Consider the following 21,491-nt stretch of genomic DNA (forward strand, 5'->3'; position numbering starts at 1 on the left):
TCAAGCTGCTTAGAGATGGTTTTATAGCTTTTACCTTTACGATGTTTGTCTATAATTTTGTTTCTAATGTCCTGGGACAATTCTCTCCTTGGCTTTCTGTTGTCCATGTTCAGTGTGGTACACACCTTTTCACCAAACAGCAGTGTGACTATTTGTCTCCCTTTAAATAGGCAGACTGACTGATTATGGGTTTGAAAACAGCTGTGATGTCAATTAAAGGTCATACCTGAGTTCATCATGACCCCCTGGGCAATTAGTTCTCAGTCTTTTATGGAGGTACCGGTACCTTCATTTTTGTCCAGCCCTATTTCATTAGTTTGTTTTTTTAAATAATTCGGTTAATCAACAACTCAAAAGTAATGGCTGATTTTGATTATTTAATTTTCACTAAATTTTAATTTATTGTTACTTTTGAACGTTTCAAGTCATTGCAGTGTGCATTGTGGACTTTCTGTCTTTAACTGAGGGGTACCAATAATTTTGTCCACCACTGTATGTCCTAGAACAACACAGATTTTTAGATTTAGGCTAAAAAGGGCATAATCATAATTAAGAGACCACTGGGAACGGGAACATTTTTACAACAGATCAACAGATTATTGGAGTGGGACTTAATGTTGTTGTTTTTGAAATAATGATGCTGCAGTGAAGGCAAGTGAGCAGATGCGAGTGAGAAAAGGCGGTTTTGACCGCTAAGAGCAGTGTATACTGATTGAACATGTTTACCTTTGGGAACTGGTAGGTGACCTCGGGAATATAGGAGTTCTTGCTGGGTTTCTTTTTCATGGAAACCACCACAAAGTATTCAAAGAGCTCTCTCTCCTGCCACTCAATGAGTTCCAGCTCTAGTGTGCGATAGCTGGGGGCTCGCCGCAGGATGGACTGAAGCTTCAGTAACCTCTGGGTGTGAGCTGAGGGGGAAAGAAAATCTATTTTAACGAATAAGTAAACAGCCAAAAACTTGACAACTGACAGGAAATTAACCCAGGATAATATTACACATAGAGGTGCAACTTATCAAAGTACAATTTTGAGCCCTTTGAATTAAATGCATTAATAGCGCTTTATTATGAATAAAATAATAGATTACAAGAATTCAGAGATAGGAGATGAAAGCTGGCGTCATTCACCTTTGAATCTGTCATCAGAATCACTCTCACTCTCACTGTTGTCATCTGGAGACAAAACAAATCACTTAGATTAATATATATGTGCCATGAGAGAGATACCAACATTTTCCATGTGTGGGTGGCTGAAACAAACATTTACTAACTTATCCCGCCTGTGGACAAAGGGAAAGAATAACCTTACCTCTGAGAGAAGCTGTCTCAACATTGGACAGGGACAGCTTCTTTAGCCTCTTCTTCCCACGTTTAGTGCAGTAAATGGAGTTGATCCTCTGAACCAGCTGTAAACACAGACGAGAGAAGGTTTTCTGAAAATAAATTCAACTATTAAGTCTTTTGATCACAAGTACAGTAGAAACAGACGTCAATTTGGCCGAAAAGTAACAGCGTTAGGAAGCGCTTGTGCTAAGTTTTAGGAAAACAAAATTGAACAGTTCCTGGAAGAGTTCTTGAGAAAATGAAATAATATTTATGAATGTAATATTTTGATGTGTTTTCCAAAAATAAACCATTTACAAACGAGCCAAAGTTTTACTGAAAATCACTTGTAAGCCAAATGCTTTGCAAGCGACAGATCCAGATGATGTATGTGAAGGACTTAACGGGCTCTACCTTGGGGATCCTCCAGTGCCTGTGTGAGGACAACGAATCACTGGCGCTGCAGCGGCCATCATCCAATAATCCGCAGGGGGATGTTGATCCACCGATTTGGGGAAGGAGCAGCATTTCATTGTGGCTATGGCGCTTGGTTAATTGGGACTTTCTGTGGCTCTTCCTGTCACATGGACCAGCGAGGCGAAGTGATTGGCTACTAGGAGTAGAAGGCAGCTAGACACACAAAAGATAGACGATTTCGCACCAATCAGTAACTTAAAAAGCTAAATAAAAACTTGTGTCTTCACAATGCTTGCCCATGGAGAGTTGCACTGTTTGTTGGATGTTTTTACTCATGTTACAAATGTTAAATTAATCTAGCAGAAAAGAGGATAGAGGACAGAGGATATTCAAAATCTTAACTCAAACAATTCAAGCCTTTTTAAAAAGTACAGTTTGTTTTTTCTCTTTTTATAAACAGACTCAATGTTGCACTTTTGGTTTTACAGGGTAAAAAAATAGGTTAGATTGCAGTCGTTTGTGGTGCTTCTGCACTTTTTAACAGAAAACTCAAGGTAATTGATCATGTAGAGATATGTATTTAAAAACATGTTATTGGTACAGTTACAGTACAGTGCACCTGCAAATGAGGCATGGCTAGACTACACTCTGCAAAGCAGACCAAGACTTGTTGATAACTGTGTTGCAGAACTCCATCCAGGTTCATTCTCTCATGACTAAACTTATGAGTTCGTTGCTTCTTTTTCTTGCTGGCTTGTTTACATGAGGGAAGCAGTATACATTGATTATATTAAATACAGAACTTAGCCAAACTCTTTTTTTCTCTAGCTGCCGTTGAGTGCTGAAACATTATATCCGTGTGATTCATAAAAATATATAAAAGTGCACATGCCATGGACCTATAAACAAATGCTAAGACAAAAAAAGATTCTGACATTTCCATTCCTCCTAAAAAACAGCAGCAACTTACCAAACATGATTGTGTGAAAAGATTAGGTAAGCCAGCTAGATCCCACACAGGTAATACAAACAACAGCATGCCCAGACAGTAATCTCTGATTTCACAGTATTGACTTGTCATGTTAGTTACACTACATTCCAGGGTAATATCATTGATTTTATGCTATTAGATCGTTAGTTTTTATCAACGTTAGGAATCTAAAAATCAAGGAGACAAAAACTATTGGATAGACAAAAGTGGCAGTGGATGTGTTCCTGATGGAGCAGCTTTATTAAACCGTATATACTGCAAACACACTGGAATAAGTCACAACTAAATGTGCTGCAGATTTTTTGGAGGAAAAGTCCCACTTGCCTCTGTACAAATGACCTGTGACATTCTTCAAAAGAGCTTAACCAGAACTTAGAGAAGGAAAGTGTCTCTGTCACACTCCCTACAGGAATATGCATCCACACTGCTGATTATCAACAGACTCCTGAATTACCTGAGGGGGAGAGTTCGTTTTCCTGTCCATGGACTTCCAGCTTCGCTTGCTTTCCAACAGGCCGGACTTCCGACCCAGATTCTTCCTCCTCAGGTCGACATCCTCGTAGGGATTCTCTTTTTCTGTGGAGACGAGGACAGACTTCAGAAACAGCCCTGAAGCTAGCGGCTCCTCACAGAAAAGCCTGCAGCTGACACGAGACAGATGATTCTGAAGGGTCACTCAGGATAAACAGGGGCCCAGTGAAGGGTGTTACGGGGCACTACGGGGCCTCCCTTAGGATGGTCTGAAAAAGCGATGAGTCATGAAAGGTAAGTCAAAAGGTCACTCCTGGCTGGATCAAGTGAACTCCCCCTTTTTTTTAACAGTTGCTGTTGGCTCTGGGCCCCACAGATCCCTGTGGGCCCAGCTGAATCTGCTGGACACAGCACCGCTGGTGAGTCATTGTCCAGGCATGCTGCAGAAAGACAAGCCCAGGGTCTCTATTTAAATAAGCGTGCCAATAGAATCTTTCCAACTCCTGACATATTATGGCACAGACATTTGATTCTTAACCTCTATGTAGTTTTTTTTTTCTTTTCAATTATAAAAAAAAAATGTTTTTTCTTTAATTAAAAAAAGTGAAGTTTGAGATTTCCCTTTCTCTCTTGCACTCGGATGAACTGTCAGCGGATTTGTGGAATGCTGCAACAGTTCTATAGGTGTACGGTGGTGGAAAAAGGGAAGAAAACGAACATCGCAGAGGATCGAACAGCTCTCTCTGATGTCACCTGGCAGGAGACCAACATCAATAAAGAAAGAACTTGTGTAACACCACAGTCCATGCCTATCCAGACATGTGCTCTGAGAATAGCTTTTTTGGCAGGGTCTGGAAAAGGTTGTGAGAATGAGAAGAAAGCGCACTGAAGAATAAAAACAGAGCCAGATGGTGTTGAAATGCATGAAGAGAACTGGGGGGGGGGGCAAGAAAAGAAACAAAGCACTGTAAGTAGAGACTGCAAAAACAAAAATGCGTTTGGTAGCAGTATTCTGTTCTCTGAGTACGTACAGATGAACTGGAGCAATTCAAAAGCAAAACAGCATGAGTTTTCTAAGACATCATTAAACCTGTACACTTACAAACCCTCCCCACACCACGTCAACGAACACAGCTAGAGAGATCCTGAGAGTGCTATGTTGTGTCATGCAATAAATTAGCTGAGTGGAGTAATTTCTGCGCGTGGTTAAAGCCAAGAACCAGAATAAGAGGGCTTAGTCTGGCCCCACGTTGAGCTACTCCATTAAACTGGAGCAATACAGTAATGAGAGCCTGCTGGGAAAATGATATGTCTGCATAGCTGCTTATGTACTGCAGGGTACTAATCTACCCCACTGATTACAAACATCCAGAGCTCTCGCTGACACACTCACAGACACATAGTATTATTGCAGGCGGTGGACACACCTCTGCCGCATGCTGTGATTGTAAAGTTCTGTGCTCACAATAGACTCACGGGCAGGGCGAGGCGCAAAGCAAACACTAACAATATCAATATTAGCTTACACTTTAGGGGAGACACAATATATGAGGATAAAATTGATTTTTTGCTTTGTATGAACATCTGGAAGGATGATAAACCATGAAAACCATTGATGGTATTGTGTGGAGGAATGCACTGTGGGGTTTGGCCTTTTTTGGCCACTAAGAGTGGCAAAATTACAGGTCCACCCTTGACAGGCTCCACTCTCACATTTACAGGAACTGTTGTTTTTTTTTCAACTGCAACCTCTGAAAAAAAGTGTAAAAACATAAAAACCTGTTCTGCGTATATAACTGAAGGATGTAGCATAGATTCCTACATACTGAAAGCTAAACGCATGATAAAAAGTAAAAACAACATTGGCCACAAACAAAATAATCAGATGAAGTTGATAAAAAAGGTCAAGATGACAAAGAGGACCCAGACATCAACAGAGACACAAAAATATGTTCGTTTTTCCACCTTTGCTGCTAAAATAGGCATCTCTGTATTTGTATTTTGGCTTTTAAGTCAAGTCATTATAAAAGTAAAATAAACAAGCATACATAACAAAAAGTAAGAACTAAAACCCTTTAGAGCTGACTTTCTGAAATTAATTGATTTTTTGGTGTGTAATATTTTGGGGAAATGTTGTTTTTTATTTATGCTGTGATTTTTGTGATGTAGTAAACTTCTCTGAAATGCTACTCTGTCTAATACTTAATCATTTTACCTTTCGGAATACTTTTTTTCTATTTTTAATTTTTTTTTTTTTATTTGTTTTAGTTGAATTTTTTTTTTTAGATGTATGTTTATTAGTTTTCGGCCTGTTTTGCCCAACCTTAACAAGTGTTGAACTCGAGACTAACTTAAAGGTAACACTTGGGTTATAAACAAAAGAAGACTTAGGATCACGCCTCCAACCGCTCCACACTCACTGCTCTGGATGAACAATGGTGGCTTTGTTGGGAAAATGAAAATCTGTGATTGTAGTCCGTCATTCCCTAATGCTCACTTTACTCTTGCACATCCTCAGTCGGGGGGGAAACAAACTCATGAGGAAAGCAGACTCTGTTAGAAAAGGACCGTGAGAAACTATTGTGATCTTAGTATTAGGTAATCATTAAATATGTATGATATACTGGAGAAAGGAACTTCTTTCTCCATATTTAAAGCATTATGAGCCTGTGCACTCACACTGACACACATTCTTCGCATCAAACTTTGCACAGGAGGAGTTGGCAGCTGAACGGGGCAGAGGGCCTGGGGTCATTTGCTGGTGGAAAGGAATTTGGCTCTTCCCTCTGTCCAGTATTTCATGCACACATCATCTCTGAGAGTAAAGTGCTGCGTTTCTGAACCCGAAGGGCGTGCAGCTGCTCTTGTCAGCACTTACAACGTTTTATGGCCAAATTAGTTTGCATGTGAGAGGCATTTTTTGTGAACATGTGTTTACTTAAGTTCTAATTGTGAACAATGTAGACGGTCATTAACTAAAACCCATCATTTTGCGTTTCATTGTATCTTTATCTTGTCGACACTTTATAGCTCCAAGTGTTGACATGAACTAACAATTTAGACTGTTTAAAACAGCGCGCAACAGCTCAGGTTCTATTATTTTTTTACCCAGGTTTCTACTTAAACACTGGTAATATATTAGCAAAAAGAGCTAATCATTATCAGTTTGATTGAGTCAAGCACACAGGAAATAAAAAAGGATGTTCTCATTCTTGTTGTAGAAACAGAAACTCATCTAAAGGTTAAAAACGTTTTCCATCAAATCAATAATCGTGTCAGATAGGGTGAGCTTACCAACAATGTCCTCATAGGCATTCTCCTCTAAAGTGCTTTTGGAAGTGGGTCGACTCGGTGCATCTGTGCTCGGGGCACCATTCTCTGTTGGAGAAGATGGATACGAAGACGGCAAGCTGGCGGCATCCTCCGATTCACACGACTCCCTAGATTGAGAGAAAAAAAAGGAGGGAAAGTCAATAAATGTCAGTGCAGAACTTTAGAACGAAAAACAAACTAAAACAAACACTTTGCTCTACATGTGCTTCAAATTGAGGAAATTCCAGATTAGGTGACCATTAAACTTGCCAATTTCTTCCCTTTCTGAGATGAATTTGTGCAGCAGAAGACAAATTTCCCTTCATGACACTGCAAAGGGTGGGTTTTAGCTGCACTACGTTTTGAAAGTGAAAACCTACAGAAAATCTCAGTGCAACATCCGCAGCTTGAGGTTTTAAAGTCAAGTCTGAAATTGCCAGAACCACAGGAATGTTAAACAGAGTCCAAAGATGAAGGTTTTTGAGGACTTCTACTGATGACCAGGCGAAGGAACACCCTCACAACAGAGAAAATTCTACAAATTGAGACTGAAGAAGGAAAAATTAAGATAATCACTTTTATTTTCACCTCCACAATTACTAAAAACATAAGTAGATGTGTATGCATCTCTGCCTCACCTGTCCTGGATTCTCATAGGGGTGCTCTCTTCTCTCTTGGATGTTTCTGTCAAGCTGGGGGCAGGGGTTGAGGGCAGAGGTGGCGGAGAGTCAGAGGATCTTTCAGGAGGTAAGCCATTGGCTGGCGAAACGCCCCTCTGGTCTCGTTTGGCGTCGTATTCGAAAGTGCGTTTGGGTTTGGGTAAAGGGTTGACTGGTGTGCTAACAGAGGCTTGTTGGTTTGGTGGTTCGGGGCTCTCGGACCTGGTTGAGCTAATACTGAACCTTTGTCTGTCTTTGGAGGACTTCTCCGGAACTGAAATAGTTTCCGGTTCAGTGGCCACTGAACAAATGCTGCTGCGCTTGCTGGTGCATGTACTGTCCAAGTCATCACCAATCACAAAGGTCCTCTGTCTTGTCTTGTCTGGAGCGTAGCAGTTATTCAGATAGCGCGGAGGGGGGAGGCTTGGGTTCTCCTTTAAAGACTGTTCTATCTTTTGTATCCTGTTGAGAACCGCGGATGTCTCTTTACGAGCAGACAGGGACCGTAAAAACGGCCCAGAGAGATCCGTCTTGCCTTTCCTTTTCTGGAAGCGACCCAGGCCGTCTTTTTCTGAAAAACCCTCCTCTTCCTCATTCCCAGTGTAGGAGCATTCAGAGAAGGCAGTGCTCATCCTCCGGACTCCCTTAAAGTCAAAAGTCTTCTCACTGCAGGGAGAGGAGAGCAGACTGGCGCAGCCTTCGCTGCCCCCAACGCGCTCCCCTCCTCTTTCATCCAGACACAGGCTCATCCTAGGCAGGGACACTCTCCTGCACTCCCATTCTGAAATCTTTTTACGGATAGTGGTGGGAGGTACGCCTGCTCCCGAATGGGTGAGAGATAGCGTACGCTTGTGGCCTTGGTTAAGGGAAGCTCCCAGGAGTGAGCTCGAGTTCAGATGCCTCCCATTAATTCCTCCCCCGGCAGGGTGATCCCCCTGATTCTCCTTCTGGTCTGGGACACCCGCACTGTCCTGACAAGACTTGCCTTTACCTGGAGGCTTATAGATGGAGAGCCTGTTGTCCAGGCAGCTAATGCTCTTTGATTTGGCGAGGCCGACTTGTGGGTCAGTGTCACCTGCCAGAGATGATCCGCTGCACAGGCTAGCTGTCTTGCTCCATCCTGCACGTACCAAGAATCTGCCGTCCGTCCTAACGTACCGGCTCTGCTTGTCAAAATACCTGCTGTCACAGAGGAGGTGCTGCTGGCTCTGGCCCTGACTGGGAGTCAGAGCAGGACACGTTGATGTGGACTGGCACCTGAGGCAAGACAAAGTGGTAGAAAGTAGGGCTTGAAAGCGTTTTTAAAACTTTTAAAGCAATTTCTAGAAGGATTTTTTTTAGACAAACAGTTTTTTTATTGTAATATTCATAATTTTCTCAATAAAAAGTTCTACCTTTGTTAAAGTCCCACTCCAATCAGCTTTTGATCTATTATCAAAGTGTTCCCAGTGATCTTTTAATTATGATTATGCAGTTTTCAGCCAGAATCCTGTGTTGTTTCCCAGGACATAGTTTCTGCAGAGCGGCAGAAGTTTGTTAGAAATTCGTCTGTGAGTTTTGGGTGGGAATGTTGGCGCAGAATAAGCCCAACCCCTTGCCATCATTCATCTGTTCACATGCCCTCCCGCTAGCTTACAGCCCCTCTCTTCTCAACCCCAACCTAACATTACTTGTGTGTAAAAATGGCGAGCAATATTGGACCCATCCAGCTTGGATAAGGAAAACAAAGATGTACGCAGATTTGGTTGTCTATAAGTGGAGGCTTTAGAAGGCAGCTGAGCAGGGAATTGGAAGCTTGCTGTAGAAGTTTCTACATCACACCAACAAACCTTTTCCAAGTTTTTAAAAGCTTAATTTTCTTTATGTCGTCCACTAAGACTATAATGCCACAAGAAGGTCTTAAAAACACCAAAAACACGATTTTTATCGGAGTAGGTCTTTAAGTTGAGATGACTAGTGACATGAATGTAATTTTTTTAATCAAATTAGCTTGAATCTGTACTTAATTGTTTGATTTAAAAAATGTAAATCAAAATCAAATTACTTTGTTAGTTTGGCAGTGACACTCAACTCCACTGTTATGACATTTAGGCAGAAAGATTATTAATAAATGAAGAGGAAACCTCTAGAAACTCCCAACAGGTCATTTCTCACCACGTAAAAAAAGCATGAAAGGGCTTTGAGTTAATATCCTGGAGCAAATAAAGGCTGAAATCCTGAGCCACACAACTAGAGCAACCGCAGCAAAACTTCAGTTCTGAAGCAACATGGATGTAATATACCGCTAAATGCCAAATGAAATACTACAGACTACATTTAGGTGGCAATGCAGAGTTTCCACATGATCAAAATAACCTGAGCAGACCTCACACAGAGAACTTTAAGCCAGAGTGAGAATTATCTCAGTGCTCTTACCTCCACAAGCCTTTCCCCTCTCCTAAGGTTTAAAAAGCCTTGGATGGTCTTTTCAGCCAAGTGACACCTGGTTCTGCAGTATTCACACGGTCACCCCTCCTTTTCCCAGCAGCCACTCATACATGGTTATTCAGAATGTTCGCAAGCTGCCAGGACACTCATCGTCTTCAATGAGTGAGTAACAAAAGTAAAAGCTCTGATGAAACCGTCGAGAACGAGGAGGAAGTTGAACGCAGACTGTGATCCAACAGTGCAGGTTGGGACAGATCTGGCTTTGCACCTATCTGCCCTTTCTTGATTTTTACTCTTCCTGCTCCAGGCTGGAGATAATTTTACAGCAGCCTATTGCCTGCGAGCTGCAACTGTGATCAATGATCCTCCACTTCCTTGCTGCTCCCTTGCTGCTTCTCCCTGCTAAGTTATCTAACTTCATAATTAGCATGAACAGCCTTAAATATTGCCAAAAATGATCTCAAACATCTCAAATGTAAAGCTCTAGTGCTTGAACACATGGAAAAAATTATGAAAACACTATTATTTCATGAAGGAAAAATATATGAACATGGTAAAATTACTTATTAATTATGATTATTGATTACAAACATTCATATTAATAAAGACTTCATAAAACATTTTTAGAGTTTTGCTTTATGACATAGTGTACAGGCATTGTTAATCAAACTTCCTTGAAGGCGTGTTTTACATAAATTGGTCTACACTGGCACATGTTTATCTAATCCAGCTTCTGCTTCTTGTAAATAAATACATCTGTAAAAGATTAAGCATAGTTCCTATAAAGATTCTGCGGTATAAACATTTTTTTAACAGACCGAGGGCAAAGATATGTTAATATTCTCGATAAACTGCTATGAAAGACAGTTTAAAGCCCTTTAAGCCATCAGTTAACTTCCCTGGGAAAAGTTAGGACATGAGGTAATGGTCTGTGCTGTCATTCTACCGTGATATTAATGACTAAAGTGCTCTTGAGCAATAACCACTCCCCAGCACAGCAGCTGCACTCTGCTTAAATAGGGGTTAGATAATAGGTCAAATGTGTGGATATTGGAGTTTTTTCTCCTCTGAAAGATGTATCAGATGATCCCTTAAATATGGATTAAGTACTAATAAAAAAGTTTAAAGTTTGGCTTTGCAATGATCGCTTATCACATAAAATCATCAAGTAGAGAGAAAAATCTCTGCACAATCCCTCACATATTTGGATGGAATACAGAAATAAATGCCTACTTGTTTTTTTGATCAGGCAAAAAGATATTAGGGTACAAACTTCAGGGTTAAGTGACATTCTTTCATAACAATTTCTGATATTTGCTAAACTGTCATAGACTTAAATGTGAGAAAATTAGATAAATATTACTCATGCTTTTAAAAGATACGTGGTCAGTGTCCATAAATGACAAACCCGAAACCATTAAAAGTATCTTTTGGTTTATATAAAATGGATTGTTAATTCATCCATCCCTCTATCAATCCATTTTCTTACCCCGCTATATCCCTTTCGGGGTCATAGGGATGCTGGAGCCTATCCCAGCTACTGTTGGCCAAAGGCGAGGTACACCCTGGGCAGGTCGCCAGTTTGTCACAGGGCACACAATCATTCCGACACACACTCACACATGCACACTGTGGGAGGAAGACAGAGTTCCCGGAGAAAGTTCATGCATGCAGAGGGAGAACATGCAAACTCCGCATGGATGGATCCCAGCCAGGATTTGAAGCAGGGCTTTCTTACTGTGAGGCACTAACTACTGTGCCACCGTGCAGCCTTCACTGCTAATTCATTTTAATTGTTGTTATTTTTAGACATATTTTACTTTAGAAATAAACCGATCATTAATTTTGTTTTATGTTTGCACCCCCCCCTCCCCCACAGAGAAAAAAAAGCAAAAGCTAAATATTCCTCCTTTGTCTATTTAATTTTGAAGAGTTTCCTTCTAATCAAAGAAATAAGAGTATGGGTTCAACACACATGTACTGTAGTTACTGTGCAAATATGTCTTCAGATGACTTGTAAATTACTTATTTACCATCAACTATTATCTGGCCTGACCCTGATAGACATACGCATCAAAATAGGGGGGAATAAAACTGTCAGAGTCTTCTTTATAAAGTTCATTTGAGCATCAATGACTGCCCCATGGGCCTCCTCCGCTCACGATACAGCTGCTGAACAACGGAAACTTCGTCAGAGGGCAAAACTCACAATTAAAGGAGATGTTTCACGTCTGTAGCTGTCACCTAAAACTTTGTCACAATCTGTTACTTTGTTCTATGATCTACTCCATGCTTTAGATGTCAAACTTGAATTGGATTGAATACGCCTGCATCCTCCCTAACAACTGCTCTAACAGGCCTCCTCCTTTTCCTGTTCCTGCGTCGTCTGCATGGATTTTTTTTGGTTTGGATCTTCGGGTTTCTGACCCATCACAGACCGCAGACTTAAAGATAGAAAAACAGAATATTTGCCCTGTTGGTGCTTTCTTTCCCCTTTCGCGTCATGTTCTCTTCTTTCTCTGCATTTAGTTTTGTGTGCATAACTGCAAGCTATTCTTCTTTGCCGCGCAGTTTTGTCCTGCACCCCTTCCTGAGCATATCTTTGTGATTTTGTTTAGCTTCCTTCTAAAATGACTTGGTTTTTTTTATTGTTTCGTCCTTTGGATTTACCACATTCATCAAAGTCTGCTTGTTTACAGCCACGACAAAGGCAATTTCTCCTTAAAACATGATTAGTTACTTAAATCAATTCCTTTTTTGTAAGCTTCCTGCTCTCTTTTAGGTGCTTATCTCAAAACATCAAATGCAAAAAGAGAAATGCATGGGAAAACCGACAGGTAGCAGAGAACAGACAGTTTATCTTTGAAATGTGCTGCAGGGAAATTGACAAAAAAGGCTAAAAATGAATCAATTTTTAGATCAGCACTGACCATCTGCTTCAGTATTTCAGCATAAAGCTCTTAACTTTGACAACAAATAGGGGTGTCACTGCAGCTTCCTGTCAAAACTCTGAACAAAGCATCTGTTTGCATTAAGTTTGCTTACGGAAAAAAGGGGCTTTTGAAGCAAATGCTTCACTAGAAACCACAACAATCAGTAACTGAATCTCACTTTCTTAAAGGTCAGTTTGTAGATCAACTTTTTCTGTTGCCCACGGGGTTTGCAAAGGGAAAACTAGAGGACTCGCCGCTGCTTCTTCTCAGAGATGACTCCACATGGATGGTGGGACAAAAACTGGATGAGCTAATAGGCAGAATTCACAACAACATGTTGCTTTGCTTGGATTCCAGGAGGCTCTAGGAAAGGTTTCTGTAATGTCTTCAGTCAGAAATACACTTTGCTTGATTTTGATCATCTGTTTAGATAAACTTTGTGCTGTTTTTTTTTCTTTTCAGCCATTACTTTATTTAAAGTCCCCTTATTTAGTAAAGATGCTGACAAAAAATGTAGAATTGCCACAAGACGAGGCAAAAGAGGAGGCAAAAAGTCAAATATGTGCTGATTTCTTTCATTTTTTGGACAGAGCTGTAAAAATATGACATGATCGGCATGCCTCAGATGGGCCGACCACACATACTGTGCCGTACAAAGAGGCAGGCTGCTGGCTTTCACTCAGACTTCCCGGGCATGCTAACCACAAACCACTTCCCTTTAGGCCCACTGACCAGGAAGGAGCGAGCAGAACCAGAACCAGCTCTGCTGCTATCCAAGTCAAGCAAGTGCTTGGTTTTTTTGAGTTGACTGTCAATTGTTAACTCATGAAGCACATCTTTGCATGCTTCAGGGGGTTCACTGAACATGAGGAATGGGCAGTTCCTGGACATATAACAAGTTAATGACAGTGTGTGTCAATGCTCTGCCACTGTGATGTTTGTTGTCAAAGCATCTCTTTGGAGTGCTTTTGGTGAGTAAATGAAATCTCCAGCTCTTATTAAAGAAGATCCTGAGGTGAGGACTCACAGGCAGCTGCAAAGTCATGACGGTCAGGTTGTCCTCCAGAAAGATTCCTGCCTTCCTTTGTAGGTCAGAAAAAAATTTAGCAAAGGACTACCTAACACAAATATACCCCTTCCATCTCTTCAAACAAGGAGCTGTGATAACCCTTTGCTTTGTATCTTATGGTCTTAAAAATCTTAGTCATGAATGTACCAGGAACCCACAAGGACCGCAACAAGCCAGTGAGCTTCTGCTAGGAGAACTACTGGGTATATTACAAAAGGCAAAAGTTAAACTCATCATAACAGTGAGCCAATTTACATGCACACCAAATATCTGATCGTTTTCTAAATCCTCTGGATATCGGATTTTTTAGTAAACATGTAGACAGGCTAATCTGATGTCCTTCATCCAGTCCAGCAGTTGACGAGATATTGGATTAATGCATGTTAATTACTCTCTCATTTTATAATATTACATTGTAAACTAAACAAAGGACAGAGAAGTCATGTACATATAATCCAAATATGAGACCAGGGTAGCTTTACGTTACAAAAGCTACCTTGTACTTCTCATGGAGTACAGAGAATAGCATCAACATGTTGTTGATTTTTGCTTTGTCACTTCTACAGGACCGATTTTACGCAACAAGCTACTAAAGAACCAGCTTTATTGTCAGCACAAAGACTGTCGGAAGCAAAGAGAGGCACTGCCCACTGGGAAATAACAGCAAAGGACTGAACTTTTGTTTCACAAAGTGTCAGATTAAAGAGCATTTTCCGAATTTGTTGTCTCCTCCCAGCAGGTCACTATCAGCTCTCAACATGCTAACACAAGCCTAACACTCACAATTCAAGGTTGGATGATCCCCTCATCCCAGAAACAAGATCATACTTGCAAAAGCTTTGACTGACAATCATTATTTGTTTTGTTGAGTGAATTAACCTCCTGGTCTAATCCTTAACTGACGGATGTGTTGATGAAAAACTTCAAAAATGGAAAGACAAGAGGGATCTTGAGAAACCATGTGATAGCTGCAATGATAGCCAGGCCATGTTGCAAAAGTCACTGACCTGTCATAGACGTCCCGTGGAGCTTTACCCCCTCCTGAACGGGGCGCAGCCTTCGAGCACTTGTTGGCAGTCATTACAGTCTGCAAACCATCCGTTCACCTGATGGAGAAACAGAGCAATGAAGGACACCTGAGAAGGTGCATCACTCCATGAGTGTCTGCAACAGCAAAACCGTGGGATTTGATAGTCCTTCTCAAGAAATAATACACATAGATAGGATCCAGTAAGGCGGATAACTGAGTCAACGACAATGCAATGTTTGGTAAAACATGAATGAACTCGTAAAAAAACAAGTAATCAAGGTTCCTTTGAATAAAAACCAGGGCTAAACAAAAAATTCAAAGCACCTCAACAAGTTGTAGCATCCCTACCTGCACACTAAAACTGTAACATTGATGTAAATTCATTAATTAATGAATTCATTAATGTCACAATATAAGACTGTGACAGAGTAGAAATTATTATTATTTCAAATGAATGTTAGTATTAGTCAACACACATTTTGTACCCAAAAGTCCACATCCTAACATTGTGGATTATACTTGAAAGCACATGTGAGATACAGCACTTGAGATGCCTTTCATAAAGCAACCTCATATAAATCCATGCAGCACCTCACTTCACCACATCTGAAGAGTTGGACCTCCTGTGTAAACAGCCTTCAACACACCAGATGTAAGCAGCATGGCTAACACAGCATGTAGTTTAATCTGCTGCAGAAAAATCCCCACTGCTTCTGAATGGATGAGGATGTAGTTCTCCATCAAAAGACCGACAAATACATCAAAAGTGTGTGTTTCTCACTTATTTCTGTCAAGAAAACATGTGTTTCAGTGACCAACTCCAATGAAAATGGTGATATTGGTGTTTGTAACATGTTCTTGTAGCATTTTTTTTTCTCATGATAGAAGATATAAGAAAAGAAAATTAAAAGAATAAAACTGTATTTCTGTTTTTTTTTTCAAATTCTTGTGAATCAGGAGCAGATGGAAAAATGCTAATGGCAAAAGCTTGTTGGTGTGACAAATAACCTACAACAGCAAACTACAAGCTCTCTGCTCCACTCCATTTGGATGCATCCACTTGCAGACAAATAGATCCACATGCGTCTTTGTTTTCCTCGTCCGAGCTGGCATCTGGCTCAAAAACTCTATGACTGGATAGCTCCAATATTGCTCAGCATTTTTGTTACACCAATAATAATAGGTCGGGGGTGTGAGAGGCTGGATGCCAGTGGGAGAGAGTAAACAGATGGATGATGGGAAATTCCCCCACCAACAGTTCCACCCACTACTCAGAAGCAAATTTGTTAATGAACTCCTGCCGCTCTGCAGAAACTATGTCCTAGAAAACCACACAGGTTTTTTGATTTGGCATCAAAGTGACATAATCATACTGAAAAGACCACTGAACGCTTTTACAATACATCAAAAGATGTATAAAAAAGCCAAACACCCATGATGCTAGAAAGGCATGTAAAAAAAAAAAAACGTCCTCTGTGTTCTGCTGGAGTGGAAACCCATGCATCCTGACAGTTTTGTGGGTGTAACTTCAATACCAAACACATCAGCGATGTGCCAGACCAAACACTGAAGGAAGTAATGTATATTTAATACATTAATGAAGCCATTCATCCTTTTAAATAGTGTGTTAATTCTAGGAGGAAAAAACAAGAAACATTTCCTGATTTTGATCTCATATCAGATCAGCACTTAGTAAAAATCTCCTTTTTAAACTGAAGGCCAACGCTCCTGAAAACACCACCGACCCTTCCAAAGGGCTCAGAGCAGTTGTTTTGGAGCATGAAGGGGTGAAATAGAGAGATCTTTGTGGATCAGAGGTGAAGGGTAGGAGGATGCTTGGCAGCCTGACTTGTTTACAGGAAGTTTTTGTATGGGAGAAACCAGCCTACAAGCAGCAGAACCAAGTCTTATGGAGACAGATGAGGAGAGAGAAAAGGAGCATTCCTGCTGTCAGCTATTTCCTGTGACTGTGGGGTGTGCAAAGAGGACACAGTATGCTTTATTAGTTTGATCAAACACACAGGAACACAAAAAAAGGTGTTCTGTTCTACACAGCCTCTCCAAAAATCAGACCACCAAATGAACAGCGTTAGCCTGAGGAGGTCAGAGAGGCCGTAAAGACGACTGACTCTTCAGATGAAGATTTACGTCACAGTGACGGAAGCGTTCAAGTCAACTCGTGTGTTTGTCCAAACTTCTCTCTTTCCTGATAAAGCCCCCGAAAAGAAGTGAAAAATATCAGCAATGAAAAATCCAACTGGCTGGCATTAAGATGCATCACAAACAATGAATTTTAAACGCATGACTTTTTCGGACAGAAGTGGGTCACAGAGGACCAAGATGGACTCTGCAGTGTAAACACCAAGGCGTTAGCCAACTGACTTCCTGTGGTCTGATACCATCTGCCTGTACAAAATCACCGGCAGTAAACAAGCACTTCTAAAAAGCTCTGGAGTACCTTAAAGTGCATTCAACCAGACCCAACATTTCTCTTGAGATGTTGGAGCCAAAGGTAAGCTAACAGTCTAAAACTGCAAAACAAGAAGAACTTTTTTTCTTCCTATTTAAGAGAGTGATGTTTAGTTTATTACAGGATTGAGAATCATAAGAAACAGCAGGACAGCATCTATTACATCAAACCTGGCTTTCATTTCTTTATTTCTTTTTTATTTTGTTTGACAAAAAGAGTCAAACAAAATAATTACTATTTTTTTCTGCCATCCTTTTTTTGTCATTTAACATAAACTTCTCTTTATTGGAAACTGCCTAATGTCAACACAGAATATTCCCTAAATATCTTTCCGATTGATTATATGTAAAGCTGCAGGGTTAGGCAATCTGTAGCTGCTTTGCTCTTGGGTATCTTATCCTCTTCCTCGTTGTTTGAGGTTTTTAGGGCAGAATGACAAGAATATGAGGCGCTGACATTCTCCAGAGCTACCCTTTACCTTACAAAGCATATTGAGGCAGATAAGACTTGTCCAAATGCTTTCCAGTTCTTGCAACATGACATAAAATGGAAAAAAAGGGTAACTTTAGGTATTTTAAGCTAGAAGTTTATTTATTTGAGAATATGCCTCCACTGGGAAAATGTTGTTTTGACCCAAAACAAATATAAAATTAAAACTGCTTTTTTTTTTTTAAAAAAAATTTAAACTTTTCAGCTTTACAGTAGCCCAGCGTTTCACTTTTCAAAATAAAGGTCTATGGGTTATGTGAGCAATTGTCTTTGTTTGCCCCAAGTTTGATTATAAAGTAAAACTTCCATCTTAAAGCCTGGATTTAAATAGATCATTCACAGCAGAATTTTGTATTATGTCAAAAAAATTATAATAGTTCACCAGTTCATAAATCTTCTGGTCTTATCTGAGACATAAGAGCAGTTCAAGCCAAAGATGAATTCTCTCAAAACTACAGGCTTTGACTTTTCAGATCCTTGTGGGAAAAATGTGGCCCTTTAAACTGTAAAATGATTACTAGCTTTTATAAATGCTGACTGTAAGGGTGACTGAATGTATTTTTACAGAAAGGTATCCCAGCAGGGGATGCAGCTCAGGTGACAACTACAGTACAGACTGAACATAAACAAGAAAGTGACGGACATTACAATAAACGTAGCAAACACCAATGAAGCCTGAAGAGCTAAAGAGTCACTGACAAATCCATAAAATGGCCTTTACGGTTTTGCAACTCAACACCGTTGATTTGAAGAACTGCACTTAAATTTGGGGGGTCATTATTATTATTGTTATTATACTATCACACATGAACACAATAGAAAAATCTCTGAGAAACATCTGAAACGTGTCAGAAAAGACAGACAGTAACGAAGTCTTAAGTGATTTACTCCCTAAATCACACATCCACATCCTCCCACTTTTGACTTTTTAACGTTTTTTTGTTGCTATGCTGCTTTGCAAACACCACATCAAGCGCGAGATGGATTTAGGTCACAGCAGAGCTGCACCTCAACCCATATATTTGCATTAGCCACTGCAAGGCACTCCACTTGGGTGAAAAAGGTTCAATTCCCCTCCACTCTTAAACACAAACTTCAACAACCAATCTGTTGCTCTACTGCAGTCAGCACTGTCACTGTGAAACTGCATTGTCACAGCTTGATTACACGAGGCACAAATCAATGATGCATATTCTCCGCAGTGATGGCATGTGGGACGGTGGCAGTGGACTGTTTGGGCTGGAATAAAAGAGCTCTTTGTGATCACATGTCCTTGAAAGGGAGAGATAGTTAAATAGTGGGTCTTTTATCAGTATGTCTGTGTATGTGGGAGGGGGGGGGGGTGTTTGAAGGAGAAAGAAAGAGACTCGTTGGTAAAATTTTTGCTAAAGAGACTCCACATGTCCTTGGGCCTGTCAGGTTTGACAGATCATCTGATACATATGTCTCCCGGCCTGCCACATTCAGGAATGTCCTAATATTTGCCCTATCCATCAGATCAAGGCTGAGCACTAAATATGAAAGGGTTTTCAGAGGATTCAAGGAGGGCAAAAAATAAAATAAAGCCTTCTTTCCATAAATAAAAGAGACTACAAGACAATCAACCTATTCAAATATTCGCAGAACAGGCTGGCTCTAAAAGTGATTTAATGTTTGTGTCATGACAAACTTTTATTTACATCACAAAAACTGATTTCCATCCATTTGAGCCAAAACACATTTAACAAACTGCTGTTTTCCCACCTCTTCTGGCTTTTCTGGTGGATCGTGGCGTATATTTCTGCTGATCAGCAACCTGGCTCCAAGGTTTTGAAAACCACTGCAGAGTTCCCAGGCTGCCAAAACGCAACAAGGAGGGAAAAAGAAAACCTCTGCAAATCCTCATCTGTCTCCAGATGTCACTACTTACCGGCAGGCGAAAACGCGTGAGCCCACACTCTGATCCACACCAATGTCTCTGCTACTGAAGAAACACAGGTTTGGTTCTTCACAGAAAAACAGACTTGAGTTGGTTGTTTTAAATCAAGTTAGCTAAACAGTGTGGGATCTGAGCTCCTTCCATGCCCTTAAAACAAGCGCCTGAAGTTTTAAAAAAACGGGACAGAATCCAGGCAGAATCCCTTTCATGAGTTTGCTGATCTATGGTTTTTTAAGAGAGAGGGCAACATTACCATCTGCAAATAAAAAACCTTTGATATTTTCTTGATTTATTTATGTGTTCTGTTATTGGAGAGCAGTTTAAAGCTCAAAAGACCACTTCTATGGGTCTCTGTGTGGAAAAAAAACCATCTGGCAGCGGCTGCACCTATAGCCAGATGCTGCTGGCCCATTGTAGAATTAGTCTACATGTGGAACTAATACCTAGTTTGTCACTTTTTTCCCAATTTTCTTAATTGTTTTTTTTTTGTGTGTGTGTGGGAAAAAGGAAGTGGTTTTGTGCACCACAGAAATGAACATCTGCAAAGTCCATCTGAGATGCAGCAAGCAAGCTGGAAATCTAGACATTCAACACAAAATCTATTACTTTTGCAAGAATATCAAATATATTTCCAGCTGTCTTAAAGTTGGAAATTAATTATGCATGGTATGCTAAAAGTAAGTGTGGCTAATAGCTGCTCTATTTTTAGGTTTGGAGGGGATTTATGAAGAGTAATATTCCCTCAATGTATGATATAGATGTTAGAATTTAAATATGATGTAATTATTTGGGTTTTTTCTTTTATGGAAAAAATAGAAATGGGTCTAGCTTAGCTACTTAAATAACAAGAATGTAACTTTTTAATGTTCTGATAACTGATGAAGTAAAAAAAACACAATATGGGCTATTTGTAGACCATTTGACACGCCTTAAACTACCCGTCCCATGATTCATATGCTCAACACTATACTCTTTGTTTTCTAGAGAACCATTTTAAAAAGCTATACAACAAAAAGTAGGTCAGCCTCAAAGGTGTGTGATTCTATCCAAAGCCCATCAAGGTGCTGAACTGTTGGAAAGCAAACCCCTGATCCAGCATGCAATGCACACACATGCAATAATGAGTATGGAAGTGACGGCTTAAATGACTGAATGAGAAATAGTGCAAAGGGGTTTCTAGATAAAAGCTAAAACAGTTCAAATAAGTGCTGACCATTTACCATTTGACTTAATTTGCCACTTTCCTCCCAGCATTACCTCCACTGGACGACAACCCAGGACAGAAGCCATCATGTCCAATACTTAAGCCTCAGTTGTTTGAATTAACTGATGTGGAAACCGTGTTTGCAAATCACGTGTGGTGATTAATGGCACGGCCGGGGAAGCTTCAACAACGAAGCCACCACCAACAACTCATGATGGGTTAATGGCCGTCGCCTCTCTACAGTAAAGAGGTCTCGCAAATGCATGGCCTTCAACATTTATTCGGTCTATCAACACGTCCTGACAAGTGTTTGGGAGCTGGAAACACAGCTGGGAGTGTTTGCATCAGACCTGCAACCTGATGGTGAGCCGATGAGGCAGAGCTGTCCAAGTCATTGATGTCAACGTCTGAACGTAAGTACCACACACACAAAAACTCATTACGTTCACTTAATGATAGTGTAGGGCTGTAAGCCAACAGATCAAATCACAGCAAGTCAATGCAAATGTGCAGAGGACGCCATTAGCAACATCTCCCACTAAAGTGCTCCTGAAAAAGCTTCTGCTTTCACATCTGTCCTGCAGTTACCACAGAAATGACTAAACATAACCCCTAAAAGGAAAGAACACTCCTGTTATTCAAATGAATTGAACAGGAATGAATTGGTTTATCTCCATTATCGTAAGAACTAGGCAAAAGTTAGAAGTCCTGTTAATAAGAGTAAGATTACACTGATTTTATGGCAGGAAAACAGAAACTGCTATGGATTACAAAGG

At 40.4% G+C, this 21,491-nt stretch overlaps 1 protein-coding gene across 2 annotated transcripts in view; it reads right to left on the reverse strand.

Annotated features, from left to right (window-relative positions):
* Positions 1 to 21,491, reverse strand: part of st5 (suppression of tumorigenicity 5) — a 48,473-nt gene that overhangs the window by 20,877 nt on the left and 6,105 nt on the right. For both annotated transcript variants that reach the window (XM_023953452.1, XM_004067013.4), the window contains exons 2-9: positions 14,612 to 14,710; positions 7,155 to 8,432; positions 6,499 to 6,644; positions 3,188 to 3,309; positions 1,740 to 1,955; positions 1,312 to 1,408; positions 1,131 to 1,175; positions 727 to 911 (exon numbers count right to left, since the gene is read on the reverse strand). In XM_023953452.1, coding sequence (XP_023809220.1) covers positions 727 to 911; positions 1,131 to 1,175; positions 1,312 to 1,408; positions 1,740 to 1,955; positions 3,188 to 3,309; positions 6,499 to 6,644; positions 7,155 to 8,432; positions 14,612 to 14,685 — 2,163 coding nt within the window. In that variant the 5' untranslated portion in view covers positions 14,686 to 14,710. The remainder of the gene's footprint in view (positions 1 to 726; positions 912 to 1,130; positions 1,176 to 1,311; positions 1,409 to 1,739; positions 1,956 to 3,187; positions 3,310 to 6,498; positions 6,645 to 7,154; positions 8,433 to 14,611; positions 14,711 to 21,491) is intronic.

This window comes from Oryzias latipes, chromosome 3, assembly GCF_002234675.1.
Source record: "Oryzias latipes chromosome 3, ASM223467v1".
Classification (NCBI taxonomy): Eukaryota; Metazoa; Chordata; class Actinopteri; order Beloniformes; family Adrianichthyidae; genus Oryzias; species Oryzias latipes.